At 38.4% G+C, this 17,966-nt stretch overlaps 1 protein-coding gene across 2 annotated transcripts in view; it reads right to left on the reverse strand.

The window, feature by feature from the left end:
* ADCY2 (adenylate cyclase 2) overlaps positions 1–17,966 on the reverse strand; it is a 213,148-nt gene that overhangs the window by 18,652 nt on the left and 176,530 nt on the right. For both annotated transcript variants that reach the window (XR_002435543.1, XM_021388084.1), the window contains exons 17-19: positions 11,691–11,810; positions 6,492–6,676; positions 5,289–5,373 (exon numbers count right to left, since the gene is read on the reverse strand). Coding sequence is in view for 1 of the 2 variants with exons in the window: in XM_021388084.1 (XP_021243759.1) it covers positions 5,289–5,373; positions 6,492–6,676; positions 11,691–11,810 (390 nt within the window). In the remaining variant the exon portion in view is untranslated. The remainder of the gene's footprint in view (positions 1–5,288; positions 5,374–6,491; positions 6,677–11,690; positions 11,811–17,966) is intronic.

Below are 17,966 nucleotides of genomic sequence, written 5' to 3' on the forward strand. Positions count from 1 at the left end.
AGATTATAAGTGAATGAAGAGAAGGCACAGACTTATGCATATGTAAAGACATGCATGAAGGAATAGAAAACCTGAAAACAGGCTTCCACAGGAACTTGGAAACAGAACTGTATTGTGTTCTGTCATTGCTCCGGTACCCAATTGCAGTTATCTCTCTTGTAAGGCTTGAGGTCATGAAGAACTTTTTTCAAAACTGATCATATGATTCAAAATATATGCAGTCACTTTCTTAGAATGTTTGTCTTGTTCTTCTATTAATATTTATATATTCAAGTTCCCCACATAGATGATAAACTCAATGCCATCATCTGCATTAATGCAGAACAAATCCAATAAACTGTCTTCATGTAGAAAAAATCTAATAAAACACTGGGATGCCAAAATTATTTGCATAAATTGTCTAAAGTAAACTGGATGTGTGGCATAAAACCACAGTTAGGTATCCATACATTGCATCCAATTTGTACTGAGAACAAACTGAGATAAGCTTAGTCGTCAAAGCGATTTGTTTCTTCTTGATGAGATAATATTAAGGAGATAATGTATTTCCATTTTTATTATTTACTGAACTATAGGATGCCAAAACAAATGGCAAAGAGAACTCAGAAAACAGGGAAAAAAAGCAGAATGTACTCTAAAATTTGATTTGTAATTAAAAATGTCAAAGGGTATTTCAAAATCCATATTCAGATTTTTAAAAATGCATAAGTATCACCTTAGTAAAGCTTATTTTAGATTGCGAGGCTTTTTTGTTTGTGCAGTATACCCAATTTATTTCACACATCTTTCAAGATCCTGCTCAAACTTTGAAGTCTTACAGTCATTTGAAAACCAAGACTGCTTCCTACTTTGCATGTAATCTACAGAACCTTTTTAACATCTCACCATGAAAATATCTCAGAATGGCTTTCATACCTAGGCAGGCACAGTATCAGTGCATGTAAGGCAATGCACCCCAGAGGTTCAGAGCAGCGGTAGCCTGTTCTTGGGAAAAAGCAGTCAGGTGTACCGAGAACTGATTCAGGTCTTCTGTCTGAAGAGACAGAGATGGCTATATCTGTATTTTTAAATTCTAGTGCAACACTCACCTGGACCTATTTTCAATATTTGCCTTAGAATGAGGCAACAAATGGAATCAGCTTTCTCTCATCACTGCAGAAAGTTACACAGAAAGTCAAAATAAGCAGCTCATGAGTCTGTGCCACTGATGTCTGCAGTCACAGGAGATGGATGCATGCTAAAAGGGCAGAGTGACAGTAACGCAGATAAGATCACTGCCAAAAAATCACGTGGTTTTCATTCAGGTGACAAAGTTAAGAAAATTCTACGACCATTGCTTATGGACAGTGAGTCTGAGGAACTTCTTCAGTATGGAGCATCAGTAGAAGATGTCTTCTTAGAGCATATCAGTAAATAGATCAACAAGAAGTCACCAGCACTAAATGCAGCTGAAATGAAAAGCTGCTGCTCTGAAACTTGTGGTGCATCGCCTTATCATTCAAAACCTCCAGAGTGTTGGAGAACTGACAAATGGCAAAGATATAATGCAAATCTTTGGAAAAGAACTGAGGTGAAAATGAGAACCATGGACAAAGCTGTGTTAAGGAGCTATTTAGACATATTATCTAAAGCTGATATAATGAGGCATTATTGATACAACCTATGTAAACATGCCTCCATCTGTCACAAATACGCCAATGGTCTGTGAATAGAAGTGAACTTTTAAATAAATGTTCATCAAGTTCTTTCAGGAGAGGCTTTTTAAAAGACTACATTACCTAAGAAAAAAAAGGAACCTTTCACGGAATAAAACCACCTGGCTAAAAACCACAACAGGAACTACAAATGAACAGTTTTCACTGCCACAGACATCTGGACACTAAAACAGCCAGTGAAATTCAGTGTTTATAAACACAATATAATCAGTTACAGGAGAAGCAAAATATTCATTCAAAGACTAACCAGGTATATGTAATATTATATAATGATGAGAAAAAAATTCACCTGCTACACTGATACTGGTAATTCATAATGTTTAAGGTTTAAATATGAGCACACTATATAGAGCCCAGCCCATGCCAATCTGCATTCTCCCCGGCAACGTCTGGGTGGAGTTGGAGAGTCTGCATTCTCAGTACATTGCCTGTGTGCTGCCAGACTGTTTCAGAGAACTTAGATGCCATGTATGCAGACTGAAATGTGTCACTTAAAGCCTATGCTGACATGACCATGGAAAAGAAAAGCAATTCTACTTTCTCCACCTCATGCCCATCCTACAATTCTTTTGGAACAAGCATTGATGCCACCACACCATAAAAAAAGCTCAGCAAAAAGATCTGGCTGAAAACCAATCATTTTTCCAGGGTTCATTTTTAAGCCAGACCATTTCCCTATTTTGGGAAGGCCTATCTCTTTCAGCAGGAATCGCGGTTGTGCGTCTAACCCGAACCTGGGAGTTAAGTTTGCTCATGGAAGGTGTACTGATACACCAGCTCTGCCTCCCCCCACCTCTGTTCCACCATACATGCATTCCCTCTCCTGCTTTTGCATCAGCCAGCAGTGAGCAGGTTCATGGGGCTGGGTTGTAGGAAAGCACATGCATTTTGTTTAGGTGAACTTTCTGGTAACTTGTTCCAGGGACAGAGGAACACGAGTGTCAGTAGAAGGTAAGTGGGAGAAACATCCCTTCTTACCAGTGGCTATTGTCTTTAACACTGTTAAAACATACAGGTACTAAGAGACAAGAAAAGCAAAACTATTATCTGCAAAGTTGAAAAATGAAGTAACAAAGATAAAAATGACTTATATTTTACCCCTGTGGAAGAAGGGTGCAGAGGTAGGAAAGGGCTCAACCAGAACTGTAGCGAGAGGAAGACTGCAGCTGGCCATAAAATCATTCTACTAAATCCATGAGTTTTGCTGCCCATGACAGCTGGGAACATTATTTCCCAGATTTTTTGCCCTTGAGAACACAAACTGCAAGGTCAGAGACTGCTATCATTTTGGGAAAAAATGCTCTTCCCCTCAACATGTCTGTTTGCCCAAGTAGATGCCAGTGTGTAACGCTGCACTGGTTTCTTCCAGTTTCCATAAATACATTTGAGATGAGATGTGTCTGGTATCTAGGGGAAAAGCATGCAGAATAAATGCCATTCATCATTTCTCCTGAAGGAGAGATGAAAGGAAGGGTAACCATTAATGCAGAAAAGTAATGTAAGATTTGCTGTGTGCTTTTTGGGATGTGGGAATTTTACTTATTCCTTATGATCAATTTGTGAAGGTTGAAAAGTTGTCTAAAATCAAAGAAGCAACAGGAATAATAGGTAAGAATCTATCCAAATGTTTAACTATTTTTCTAATTTAATCAGCTGATCTAGAAGATATCTAGAAGGTGATGCCTGTCCTTATAAACATTGGCCCCGTTAAACTCTTGTACTACTAGAGAAACAATGCTACTGTAGACATTACTAGAAAAGGAATTCAGAACAGATAGAAAGCAGCTTTCCATCACTGTCCAAATCTACAGTGTATCCACTCCTTGCCCCTTTTACCTCTAAAGAAATGCAAACAGTAGAGTCAAAAGTAGGGCTGAGAAGCAGCTGAACGCCAGAGACAGTGGCAGAGGTTATGGTCCACACCAGGAGCAGGAGAGAGCCTGCTCATCAGGAATTCCTCCTCTAGTCCCACTTCTTTCCTTATCCTCTTTTCACAGTAGGATTAGAACATGGACTTGGCACAGGTCCTGGCAATGCAGGAGGAACAGGAGGGAAAATCAGGATATTTGCTGGTAGGAGAGTTTCCTCTCTGTTTTTCTCAAGGCATTTACTACCAGCCAATGTCACCAGCAGTAAGCTAAAAAGGCAGGCCTTAGTTCAAGAATATATTAAAACTAGTTTGTAACATCTATTATCTTTTAGACTTTGCTAGAGAATGTTTGAAAATACAGAGTTTTTTTCCTTCATCTTCTTTAAGGAAGAAAAAAAAATAGCAGAAAAAAAACAAAGCTGAACAGCTACAAACAAGTAGTATCATGATGAAGATCCCAAACCTACGGCTCTGAAAGTGAAAGACTTTTAGTGTTACAGGCTCATTTTTCAATAGGTGTGAGCCAGGGAGCAACCAGAATGTACTCCTGCAGTATACAGAACAGAAATTTTACTGTAGATGTGACTGAGCCCACAAAGAAATACTCTCTGCTCAGTAAAAATGATTCTCCTTTTCTATTTTTTCTTGATGTTGTGCCCAACACTTTGATCTTACACCTTGATTGACACAGACTCCACAGTGCTAAGAAGTATTTATCCCTGTTTACATCTGGAAGTAGCTGTGTTGCAGCACTGCTCTCTGCTGTTAACATCAAATGAGCAAACTCCAGTACGGTGCTCGTAGTAAGGCTGATGATGAATTTTATTGAAACTCAAGAATGTTCCCCTAAGCAAAACTAATGAAGATGCCAGATAGGAATTTTTTATCTAGTAACCTGGAGGGTCTGCTTGGCAGTTTAAGTGACAGTCATTATGTTCTGGGGAACGGTAATGTAAATAAGTGATTTAAAGACCGTATGACAGAAGAATCTTCCCAAGGCTGCAGGCTACACGGGTACAGGCCGTTCAGGAGACCTCACATGGCTTGTCTCCCCCATCTTGGAGCCCTGCCTTGTGCACCACGTCACTCCTGGCATGACAAGCTTCCAGCTCACTATGGACAGCCTCAAGGAGCTGGAGAGAGAAGTGCCCTCACCCTGCCCTCAGCATGCAAGAGTGTCAGGCCACCCACACCAGGTTGGCACCTAAAAAGCACAACTGGGTAATGAAAAGAGGAGTTGCCTGTCAGTTCACTGTTTTAGTACAACTGTGGCCTCAGTATGTGGTACGCTGCTGTGTGCATCCTACATTGTTTCTATGTCTGCCTCAAATGGTAATAACTGTGAAGAAAATAGCTTGTAATTAAGCAACTAGGGAGAAAGCAGATGGATGCGGACAGATGGGAGCACGCTGGGAAGCTATGAGACAATATTGGTCAGCATGACAAGCAATAGTCACAGCACACTATCAGCATAATGCCTACAATCTCAATGACAGCTATTGCAGATTTACTGGTGAGTTTTAAGGACATACTGGAAGGCAATAAAGGAAATGATAGCTTTTTACATGTTTCTGACACTCCTTTGCAAGGGTGTGGGGCAAAAAGGAACAAAGGTGCATGTCAGAAAATCTAAAACATCTTTGAGAAGGTGGGAAGCTGGCAGCATGTCCACTCACGCAGATGAAAAAAACTGAGCATCTTACCTGTCTACCCAAAACCAGTAACGTGACGAAGAATATAAACAAAGAAATTGAGCCCATTGTCTTCAGGTCTTTCAGTATTCCAGGCCTATAAGATAAAAACGTTAAGTAAAGCAAGCAGCTCAAAAGTTAAAACAAAATTAGTTCAGCACAAGAACAAGGGAAAGACTGCAGTTTATATTATCTTCTGGTATGTAAACTAAGACCACTTAAATAGGATGTGTTTTATTATTTGGTAAAATATTATTTCTATAATGAAACTTTAATTACTTCTACATCATTCTGTGCAGATGTACCCACATTTTGAAGTCCAGTACTAACATGAGGATTTATTAATATCCTTCTTTGCTAGAAAACAGAGAGTAGCTGGTGCTTATTCTATAAAGGCAGATTAAAAACAGTTTTTACGTAATACATGACTTCCATAATGGAAGGCTTGACCCTGTATCCCATGAATGTGAATAAATGGATACTGAGGCAGCTAACTCCCAAGATGTCTTTTCATTCGGAATTACAATAGGGACAAATGAGATCTTTTACTAAAAATTCTGCTATGGGAAAAGATGCTATAAGGAATGGGGAACAGATCACGCTAGCACTCTCCTACTACGCCACTGAAATAACCTGAATGTGACATTTAGGAAGGAAAAACCAACATACACACAAGCTTGACTGACAAAATGAAGGCTACCAGAAGCACATGATAAATGTGATAAATGTAACTGGTCATGTGGTTCTCCATCCCATCACACAGGTATCCTGTCCACTCATCCAATGGGAGCATAAAGATCTCTTTCCACTCATTTAATAAACTGTAGGTCTGTTTGGTTGTGGTTTTGTTTTTCAATAGCTAAGACTGCATTTGTAAAGTTTTATGACAATATACTAGTTCTGAAAAAGTTGATTTTATTTGGCTTGCAGCAAATTTCCTTTCGGAGCCTTAATAATGTTCAAAACCACGTTTCCCTAATGTCCTCTATTACAAAAATGCAAATTAACCCATACTGTACTTTCTGTAGTATGTGATCTACACATCTGGCCCAGATTTGTGTATTTTATTGTTATGCTTAACAATGACAACAATTTTAAATTGTGACTAGTAGATTATAGAGCAAAATACATAAGAAATAAAGATGTTACACGACATGTTCCATAGCTAGCATTTTATTTCTATTAACTTCAGAATGACTGGAATTATTAACCTACCTTTTTAGGGGTGCTGTTGCATACATAAATTTGCTGTAGTCATCCAGCATGGACCCGTGAGTGTGCAGAAGGATAACATTGTAGCCCACTAATGCAATCAACATTATCACCATTTTCAGCTCATAATTTATCCTCAGAAAAACGGAACAGGAAATGAGCCCTAATATGCAGCTGTATATAAAATACTGGGAAAGGAAAATCACATAATAAATATTTATCATTTGGCTGTTGAGTGGGCAATCACACATAATAGAATATATAGTTTTTAATAAAAGACTAGTTTTTAAGAAAATATTAACTGACCACTTAAGCATGTTATCTATCACAATGCATAAATAATCATAGTACACAGGACATTATGGTTTACAGACAATAACAACCAGATACTGGTATTTCATAAAATAGATTCCTTTTCTTACTAGGCTCCAATTCTCTCTAAACTCAGCAGAATTCAGATTATGATCCTCACTTATGCTTCCTAATTTTCACCCTTCGCTACTTTTGGATTATTCATCTCCAGTAGCAGTATGTCCTATATGTGGGAAACCAGTGCTGGTGTGGAAGTCTTGTATGAAAGCCCACTGCCAGCATAATGACTGAAGATTTATTCCTGTGCCTCTGTATGGTTTTCACTCATACTTGAATACAATAACTACCCTGTATGTATTACTGTAATGTATTACTGAGCATAAGGGAAGATCAAGGTCAAAATGCCTGAAGATCTGTAAACAATTTCATTGTCTATTTTTGCAGCATTGTTAAGCTGATGCAATAGATACAGATGTTAAGAACCTCACAGATACACAATTTTACAGACTCTAGAAATATCGTTAAGAGGTAAAGAATATAAAATGGTTAACATGGCCTATGAATAACATAAATATTAAGAAACGATCGTGTTATATCCTCTTGAGTTATGACTACATAGGGATGCATTCAGTTGTTTAAAAAAGCCTTTTCTACCCACTATCAACAAAAATATATATGGTTGAAGTTAAGTTCCTGGGGTAGAAAAAAGATTTTGTCTTGATACTTTCTCGAAATGGATTGCAGTATCAAAACCAATGCTAAAATGGAAATAATACAATCCCACCAGAATCATTGTCTTAGTTCTTAACAAACAGCACCTTTTCCAAATATCATTCCTGAAAATTACAGCCTTGCACCTTGTAAGGATATTATCTTTCCTTTAGCTACAAAGCATTCTATTTCTAGATATGCTATTTTCAGACTTCTGTTGATTTGTTGATAACAGTACTTTTGACAGAACCGGAATCACTGCATACAGGGAGGTTGTGGATGCCCCGTCCCTGAAGGCATTCAAGGCCAAGCTGGACGTGGCTCTGGGCAGCCTGGACTAGTGGTTGGCGACCCTGCACTCAGCAGGGGGGCTGAAACTCAATGATCCCTGAGGTCCTTTTCAACCCCAGCCATTCTATGATTCTATACTAATTCTGGGGGATCACTAAGAATATTAATTTTCACAGCACTCATCAGATAGAATTGATCTGCCATCTAAATCTTTGCTGTTATTGTAATTTCCTTGTAGATCTGTTTGAAATTAGAAATACAAAGAACTGTTGTTCAGAATCAAAAAAATAAAACAATTTTTTCTGCTGGTTGCATCCCTCAAGAGCTCACGCTGCATTTCCAGAATTCAGTGTTTTATAAAAGTAGCAGTAGCCATTTTTCATTCAGGGCATTCTACTTGTGAAATTAGTTTTACAACAAACAAAGGGCAGTCTCGAATCCAGAAATGTATCAAGCAAAGACCAAGAAAATTCCAGCGGAATAAAGTCCCTGTTAGCTCTCCATGGGAATGCATAACCTGATTGAAAACATTGGCTAAGATTTCACAGGTGGGTGGATAGATGATAGAACAGTGGCACAGACATAATTTAAGAATGATGATTGTGACACTCCACATTGCAATGCAACACTCTAGTAAGCACCAAGTAGCTCTGGCAAAGATACCATGGGAAACTCTACTCAAATGGCCACATCAGCTTATGATGCCTTTTTTAAAATGCCACCTTAAATTAATCTTTTTTCAATTGTAAAACATATACTCAAAACTGTTGCTTCTGAGTGCCCTATTCGGCAAATTGTTTAAATACCTGTCATATGAACTGAATGTTCCCCTTTTTAATAAAAATAAACTTGGAAATTTTAGTAGGTATTTAAAGCTTTGTAGCTTGAATCCTTCTCTGTTAAAAAAAGTTTGAAAGCAGTATAAATTCAGTGAAGAAACAGTCAAATTAACCATACAGAAAATCAGGACTGGTGAAATTACTGCTGTATGTGTAGCACAAGAGCTCTGATCTTTGTCACAGCACATGAACTGCAAGGCATTTGACAAATGGCAGCCTGTCTGCTGGGCCAAGTGGTCTTCTCACAGCTAATGAAATGAACCTGGAGAGGAATTAACGCACAGCTGGGAAAAACTGATAATTTTAGTGTCCTGGTGTACAAAACTCATTTCTTAACAAAATGCCAGCTTTAGGCATGCTCATCCTGCACCCCTGTACAAGTGACCTAGTGAACAAGGAGACTATAGAGAGCCTGAGGCTTCTTTCAAGGCATGGAATTGCTATGACACCAAACCTCTGTAGTGAGCTTTAGAAGACGATGACGGTAGGCCAAGGAATTAGCAACCCATGTAACTGCCCACCTGAGCAAGGCAGATGTGTGCTGTGCTCCGCGTGTCCCCTGGCCATATGGGAACCTCAGATGGTAAGGATGCCACTTGCACATCCTCGCCTTTATCTAACTGCACAGCATCAAGTGCTTGTGTGAACGTAAGTTTTGTCTGACAGCAGAAATGATGAATAGAAAGATTTCCTTTCAAGAAAATCCTGTAAGAGCTCAAAAGAAGAAGATGTAGGGTAACTTCTCCACAGACAGGATCTGCACCACACCCCATCCTTGACTGGACCTCTGCCTGATGCTTCTATTACACAGAAGCTAAAGAAGCTTCACAGCAAAACTAAACAAAACCAGGAGCAAAGTTCCTGTAGCTTACTATGCAACCTTTGGTAAGTCTTCAAAAAGAGCTAGAAAGCAAAGAATACAAATCAGAAAAGTTATTTTATGGTTTGGAGCAGAGAGAGAATCAATCAATATGCTTCCAGATGAACTAAATGCCAGTGAGGCTAAAATAATTAAAAAATCTCTTATTCATTCATTTTAGATTGTGTCATCAATAGATCTGTCAGCTCCGCTGCTATAAATCACAGGAAGAAGTGCGTAAAGGTAAAGCAGATAAAAAAGGATTGATATCCAATTTAAGAAAGCAAGCATTTATCAGCTGTTCAATATCTCATTCAGTAAAGAGAGAATTTTATTTTCAGTTTTTTAGAGAACTTTCTAAGGATAACAAATAGTAACTCCAAAGGAATTTTCACCTTTTTGAAGCTAGAAATCAGGAGCTATGCAGTGCCCTAAGATGAAAGTAATGCACATTTGAGAACTGTTTAACAAAGAAAACAAGGGAAAATGTATTTAAATACTCTAGCCAATCTAAACTTTTCATTATTTTTACCAGAAGTGATGTTTTAATGTAATTGTGTCAATTTATCAGTCTCTCTGGTGAAAGAATGCATTTTAATATTTTCAAACTTATACACCATCAGTTGTTCTGAATGTGTCAGTCATAGGAAGAGCTGACAGACATCTTAGTTATACAAGGTAAAGCACAGGAAAAATACACACTTTTTTTTTTTTTTTTAAGAAAAAAGAGATTAAATCTAATAATAAGTATAATTCATGGAAAAAGTACCATTCAGATGCTTGTTGGAGAGCTTCACTGTAAAAAAGAAAACAATTTTTTTCAAGAACTTTAAAACCGTAACAAGTGAAAAAAAGGCAACTAGAGAAATTGCTACTATAAAAAAAAATCAACACAAATACGAATATGCTTGGGAACAATAATTAATTTCTACGTGTTTGTGAGCAAGCACTTGTGTGGATGCTGGGAGGAGGACCGCTTCACTTCTTTGGCAACAAGGATAACTTCACATCAGGGTCAAAAGAAAACACAGCCACCTGTCAGTACCAAATTTAGTTAAGTAAACTTGAAGATAGGAAAAAGAAAAGGAACTCATGCTCTACTACTGCTTTATCATGGAGATGCTGAAAGTTTACAAGTGCTACAGTTAGCGTAATTATTTTTTACAGAAGAGTTCTATGCAAAATTAACATCCTGCTTTTGGGTGTGCTTGGGATTGTTTAGCTTGATAGAGTCATTTACGTAGCCTTGTCTAGGTGCCCTTGCCCACAGCAAGGCATTGAAATTAGATGTTCTTTAAGGCTCCTTCCAACCCAAGTCATTCCATGATTCCACAGTTCCATAATTATGTGGAAATCAGCACATACCATTCTGTTACTGGTGTCATCAATTCTATATGAATGAATATATAATTAATTCTATAATATATTCTCCCTTCTCTTGCTGCTTCCTGCTTTTTCATCCAAACACCACTGATCTACCTTGGCACAAAATGCAGCTTGTTATGTTCATATGCAGGACTTTTGTCAGCTCTCTAAAAATCATTGCTCTGTGGGATACAGATCCCATTTTTGTAGGAATGTTATTCTCCCTTTTCACCTGCCAGTGTGCCTTTGTTCACACTAAGATATCTTATTCAAACCAGCTCAGATCTTTTTAACACAGTTTATGTAGTGGTATATGAGTGCTGTATTTCCCCCTTCCCTCTTAATCAAAAAATACAATGATGATACAAGTCTGGTAATCACAGACTTCAATTTTACTACCAGGTGAACAAAGAAAACGGCGAGTATGTTTAGGCTTAGTGCTGGTCCTTGCAAAACACGTCTATGGGCCAGCCAACCTTGTTCCCTCACTGACAGTCACTTACACCACGCTCACCACAACCTCCGTGGTCACCGTGTCTTCTCCTGACATCTCATAATGCCTGCGGGTTAGGCTGGGTGAGCTATGGCTCTTATCAGGCTGTTGCCTGATTTTTCATCTGACATCCACTAAAATCTCAATGTTTAGAAGTACTGAGCTCCTCTACCGACCCACTTCTTTCAGAGGCAGTTGCAGGTGACTGAAAATACAGCAAACTTTCAAAGCAGTCTTAAAAAACTGGTTGGTCTTTAACTTCCAATAGATCCACAGACACTCTATTTAGAGAAATTGTTCTAAACAAACAAATACACATAAAATCAACTTACCGGTAGGAAAAAACAGTTGTTTTGTATACACCACCGTGTCTGATTACTTAAATGAGGAAAACTTGCATTTGACGAATTAAGAACTGGAGGAAAAGCTGTCACAGCATTATCTGGGAAAAACTAGAGAAAAACAACATGTAATCCATTAGCTCATCAGCAGTATAAGGTCAAAATAGAAAAGGAAAATGGAGAAGTAGAGAAAGCCTTGCCAGTAATCATTTAACTTTGGTATTTCACTGCAAACTGAAATAGCAAAGGCAAAATTACATCACTTTGATTACTTGGATCCTGCATGCCTCAGACTATGCAAATTTGCTAATCTCCATAAGGCATATTTGAATGAAAAAACAAAAGGTTCTTTGTTAAGTTACCTTCAGGTATCAGAAGCTCAAACACAAGAGGGACAATGATTATATAAATTCAATATGAATAATTCTCAGGCTTACCTCAACTGAACCTCCTGTTTAAATACAGGAACAATTAAAGAAAGAAGTCTTAACTAAAGTTGATTTACAGAAGTGTAATCCTTTTCATAGTGATCATGAGAATAAAACTGGTAATAATATTATTGAAAGAGAAGAGCTGAATCAGTATCTCGTAGAGCATCAGGTTCAGGTTGCTGATGTCAAGGGTAAATACCATCAGACAGCAACCTTTGATGTATTCTTGAAGTGCATTCTGACTGAGTTAGATTTCTCTGACGACTTTTATTCCATTGCTTCTAAGTTTACCAGCTTCCATTCATCCAAGGCCAATTCCCACATTTTTGTTCTGGTACTAATCTTTAGATTTCAGATAGCTCCCTTATCTCAGCCTTCATGATGCTCTGCAATCTATGCTTTTTCTAGTTTCTTCTGAGAAAATGTGTTTTTCCATTCCCCTGACTCTCCTAACAGTCACCCTCTGTACACACACCTCTTTCAGTTCAGCCTTCTAGGTGACCAAAACTGAAAACACACTTCCAGATTTTGAGTGAGTACTGCAACAATATTAATACTAATTCTGCAGAAATGATGTTTTTGTACATTCTACAGCAACAAGTCTCTTGCTCACAGCTACACTGATGTAATAACAGCCATTATTATTATGGTCAGCAAGAGGTAATATTCCTCCACTAGGACCCATTTGAGTAAATTTAATTTGAACTTACCATGAGACAAGAGCAGTCACATGGATGCTTACTGAGATTCAGTTAAGTTCTCATTAAACTCAGGTAACTAATCAAAATCATGAACTTAATTCATCTCCATTTGATGAGCTCCCAACTTTTATCAGAATTTCTTGTTACGAGTCTGTTGGACCAATCATAATCTTGCACTCTGTAGTAATAAAATCCATCCTAGTTTTTTTTTTTCTTGTATCTCCAGCTGATTTCTTCCTTTCTAAAATCTCCGACCTTCCTGCACAGACCTTGCCTGCCACTTTAATTCTATCAGCAAATTTCACACTCTCATACACTGTATACGAAAATCCACACCAGAGAAAAGCTGCTCAGTTCACTCAGATTAATCCATTCTCAATCAAAGACGTTTATTGATTTACTAACACTAGATCTGATCAGTCACTGCTCTGTGTAGCTGAGTCTTGAGAGCTCCAATTATGCAGACTCCACAATCTCCCTTGGCAACATGTGCCAGCTCTGTACTACACGCATAGCGACTTTTTTAAAGACTATCCAACCTCCCAAGCCACCTCCTGTGGTCAGCATTCTTTGATTTGCTTTGTGGTGCTACTGAGAAGAGCTTGAAACCATTACCTCTGAAACTGCCCCTCCACAGATGCAGGACTGACTGCACCAAAGGTGACTGTTGTACCATCTGCTATGAAGACTGCTTTACAAGACTATGCCATTACCCCTAGAGTAACACACAGAATGGGCTCACGTTCCTTTATACATTTGCACTTTCAGGTTGTCTTCCTTCACTAGCATGCTCCTCTGTTTACGTGTAGCTAATTAGCCAGCATTCCTTCAGATGCAATATCAGTAGTAAAACAAATAAAGCACAATAAAAGACCCTACAAAATGCTAATAAACACCTACAAATTTTGAATTGTCCTATAACTCAGCCCAAAGAGCTCTAAGTTATATCAGCATCCACCCCTCTTCACAGGATGACTAGGTTAAATGCACACATGCTCTTCTGGGAGTGGAGACACCCTACATACATACCCCTCCTGCAGGGAGATGTGGGTGCAACAGCTCAATGTGCAGGTGCTCTGCACCATCTTTCCATGCCCATGCTGGTGAGAAAGCACCCCATGAGTTCATGTGTGCAGATAAACCCGAGATGTGGGTCAGAGGTGTGACCCGTAGCCTCCAACTATTTACACTGACATCCTCATCTTCATAGGTGTTGTCACTCACATCATTTGCCAAGGGTGGACAATGAATCCTGCTAATAGTGCACTGACTTTTCTTACAAACATGACGTAATTGCATTTAATTTCAGAGTCTTATCCCAGGCATGCCCATGGAGTAAAAGATTATGTATCAAGAAGATCTGCAACACAATCCTATACATAAGTGTGTGGATAATATACACACACACACATATATATGCATATATTCATTTCTATTAAGGCATTTTCATTTTGTTTTTGAACTTTGCATGGGGCATTTTTGACCTGTAAATGCATATGCAGAATGCTATAAGAAATGTGGTGTATCTATGAATGCATAAATAAGCATAGAAAGGAATAAAAAGGATATGGAAATGTTGTCATCCCCAATGAGCCAAACAACACTTATTTCTGAATGATGTGTTTGTACTTGTCTTTCTTGTCTCTCATCAGTTATCTACATCTGCTATCATGCTTTGGAGATGCATACTGTTCTTCAACATAGTATTTTAAGAGACAGCTCAGTCCTACTAAGCAGTCACACCTACTCAAATGACTCAAATGGAAGCAATATTTTTTATTAATACCATTGTTTGCCAGGGAACATCTGAGCACACTACCATTAAATTCTCATTTTATCTTCATATATTCTAGCAGCTTTTTCTTCTCTTGTGTTTGTACAATATGCAATCTTCTGTAGTGATTTTTTTTATCTCACATGATGAAAATACCTGCTGTGGTGCGATATCTTTCAATAGTAACTATGCAGTGAAAGATCCTCCCCTGACAACATGAGATAAGCACATTAGAGCATCCCTCTTGTTATCTGACCAGGAATCTCCACAATATTGTAACTCATTCATTTGGATCTTACTAACAGTAAAGTCAACTTTCTCATCAAGGTACTTTAAACACTTCTGTACAATCCACCAGAAGCAAGGCTTCTTGCCTTGCTGGTCTGACAGACTGTAAACACAGTCAAGATGAATGGGTATATCTCACCTTACGAAGCACGTGGGTTTACTGATTTCCACATAAATGTGCATAAAATAGCATCCTATTAAGAAGAAGGAAAGGTGGCAGTGTTTAATATTAAAATACACAGTGAATTATGGAATTAAAAAAAAGACGTGTAAAATTTTTATTAGGTAGTATGTGAATGGCTTGGCTCTGTGACAGGTGGGAAGGAGGAACAGAACTGGGAAGTACTGCTCCACGGATCCACTGATCCATAGGGTGAAAAAGATGCAAAATTAATTGATCTAACTATCTGCAAAGGATAGTTCCACTGTGGTCATTGACCTGGGGTAGCACGATGTTTTGCAGTATCCATCTGTAAGGGCAATGCTATGATCATTTTCTGTGCAAATCAGAAACCTAGGAAGTATGCTTTTGTACATCAGCAAGGAACCCCACACCACAGAGATAAGCTCCATAGGAAGTAGCTGCTCCAAGGCAGAGATGTGCTTAATGAATTGAAATACATATGCAGTGAAAAGAAAGGTCTGGCAGCACATCTAAATTTACAGCTTAAGTTTAATTTGATCCCATCACTGTCTTCTCTTCCTTAAACAAAATTACCCTGGAGATGGACTTGTGAAGACTATAAAGAAAAATACAAAAAACATTTTTGTCGCTTTCCCTCTCTCTCTCCAAATGTCCTTGCTTCATATGAACACGCAGCTCCACTTTAAATTAATTTTCTGCCATTACATTACATTACATAAGAACTATGCAATTTCTCCAAGATACAGTGGTCTACTTTTTTTTTTGACAGTTGCAAATTAAGTATATTTTATGCCCTACAAAAGACAGAGTAAGAAGAGTATAATTTTAAAGTATGGTGGAAGCATGCAATTCTGGTATTACCAATGGAACTAGAGGATTTGTTTTTTTCTTAAAGTGAAAACGAAGCAATGATGCTTTTGTCCAGCACTGCTGTTTTGCACAAAGCTCTAGAGCAAACCTGTGGGGCTTCTCTTGTTCATTCCTTATTTTTCTATCAGCTTTCCAAATACCCATGTGGTTCATGAGAATTTTCTTCTCTAAATCTATCACCATTTCGTTTGAAAAACACCAGTTGGTCAGACAGGTCCCCACATGGACGGCACAAGAATAATATAGAAAATCCCAAATTCTGGTAGCATTCCTCAAATTCACAAACTTACAAGCAGAAGCCTTAGGAGAGCCTAAGTAGGGTTAAGTACTGGAATGCTAATTACTCAATAAAGTTTTCAATAATTCCATTTCATTTGTTACAGCAGCTGATAAGCCAAGTAAAACTGCATACTTATGTATGTATTTGTGTTCAAGGCCCAGCCGCCCTACAGAGGGACTGGCAAGCAACTGCCTTCTTCAAAGGTCCTCTGAGCATTCCACAGAGAGACAAGGAACCTGCTGGGCCTTTACACATATACCACCATGGCCTTTGACATGTGTGGAGTGATATTCACTTATATCAGTTCTTTGCTGGACTGTGAGCAAAATTTGTGAGAACATGGCTCTCTCTCTTCCCACACACTTACAAGACACCAGAACTACTGTTTCTCTGCTAGTCCACTCTGCCTAGTCTGATACTGAAATTTTGAAGTTTCTTAAATTCTATCTATAATGTAGAATGTATTTGTGTTGGTGCCCTGCATGTAAAGTTTCAATGAGATGACTGGCTGGGCATATCCTTCCTCCTCCCAGCTCCTAGGCTAGGTCAAGCTCTAGGCAGTGTCTGTTTATTCTTCTTTAAATAAATACATTAGGCACCCTCCAGAACAGGGTATTTAATGTGCTAGGCACTGCAGGGACATATAATCAGAATGCATCTTTCAGAAGAGCTCGCTTGTTTAAAATAAAGCACTGAGCAAGGTCAGCAACTATATCAACAGTTAGCTACTCTAAAAGGAAAGTATACTAAAGAAACCAACTTTCGAGCATGAAAATGGAAACAAGTTTCCTCAAGTATCTGTCATTGTTAAAACACTGGATATCAGCCACCAATAAAGGGAAAACCACAAGGCCAATGCTTGCTGGTGGGCTCACAGATGTACATTAAAGAATAGAGTAAAACCACCTAAACCCGTCAGACTTCACTTTTTCTTTTTTTTTTTTTTCTGAGAAAATACTCCAGTACTTCAAAATTTACTAGATGAAAGACAGAAAAGCAAGAAACTTCCTAAATTTTTAGCTGCTAGTCAGGGCACCTTCCTGGAACAGTACCACCCTGTGATCCTGTTGCTCTGCTAAGAATTATTCATGCACTTGATGCAAAGACACTGAAACAAAATGCTCTTACATGGCTCTTTCACTCTTTCATCAGTCCACGTTCCCCCAGACCACATGAATGCAAGAAGGTGGTGAGGCACAACCATCTGATGTATTGGCAGACAGCCATGCATTCAGCTTCCACAAATTGACCCCCTGCAGCCACATAGTGCTACTGTTGCTGAGCTGTCTGGATTGTTGCCTGCAATACATTTTCTCATATTTCTGTAATGCAGGTCAACACGGCAAAAAAAAAGTCTTCTTCAGCCATTGGTGACTATCCTGCTCTCTTTATGGCCCCAGATTTAACATTCAATGGAAGAAGCATTAGTCACCCTCTCCCTTCAGCTAAGACTTCATGTGACTTCATGTGACTTCATGTCACATCCGCTGTTTTTTAACTTCACTGATCACGACTACATACCTCTCGAACATCAAGACTAGATTCAGATGTCTGCTGAAACAGCTCATTTAAAATAAAATTGCACTCTCACTCTATTCTAATGTCGCTTGACCACAAAGATTGAGCTTTATTTGACATTTTGGTCTTAATTATGATTTATTAGGTGTGGGATGGTTAGACACTTTTTATCTCCATTAAATCTTAATGGCTACATTTTGCCTTTTCCTCATGAAAGAGTTCATGGAAATAAATGCAGTTAATCGACTCTGCTATTAAGT

The sequence above is a fragment of the Numida meleagris genome, chromosome 2 (genome assembly GCF_002078875.1).
Source record: "Numida meleagris isolate 19003 breed g44 Domestic line chromosome 2, NumMel1.0, whole genome shotgun sequence".
NCBI lineage: Eukaryota > Metazoa > Chordata > Aves > Galliformes > Numididae > Numida > Numida meleagris.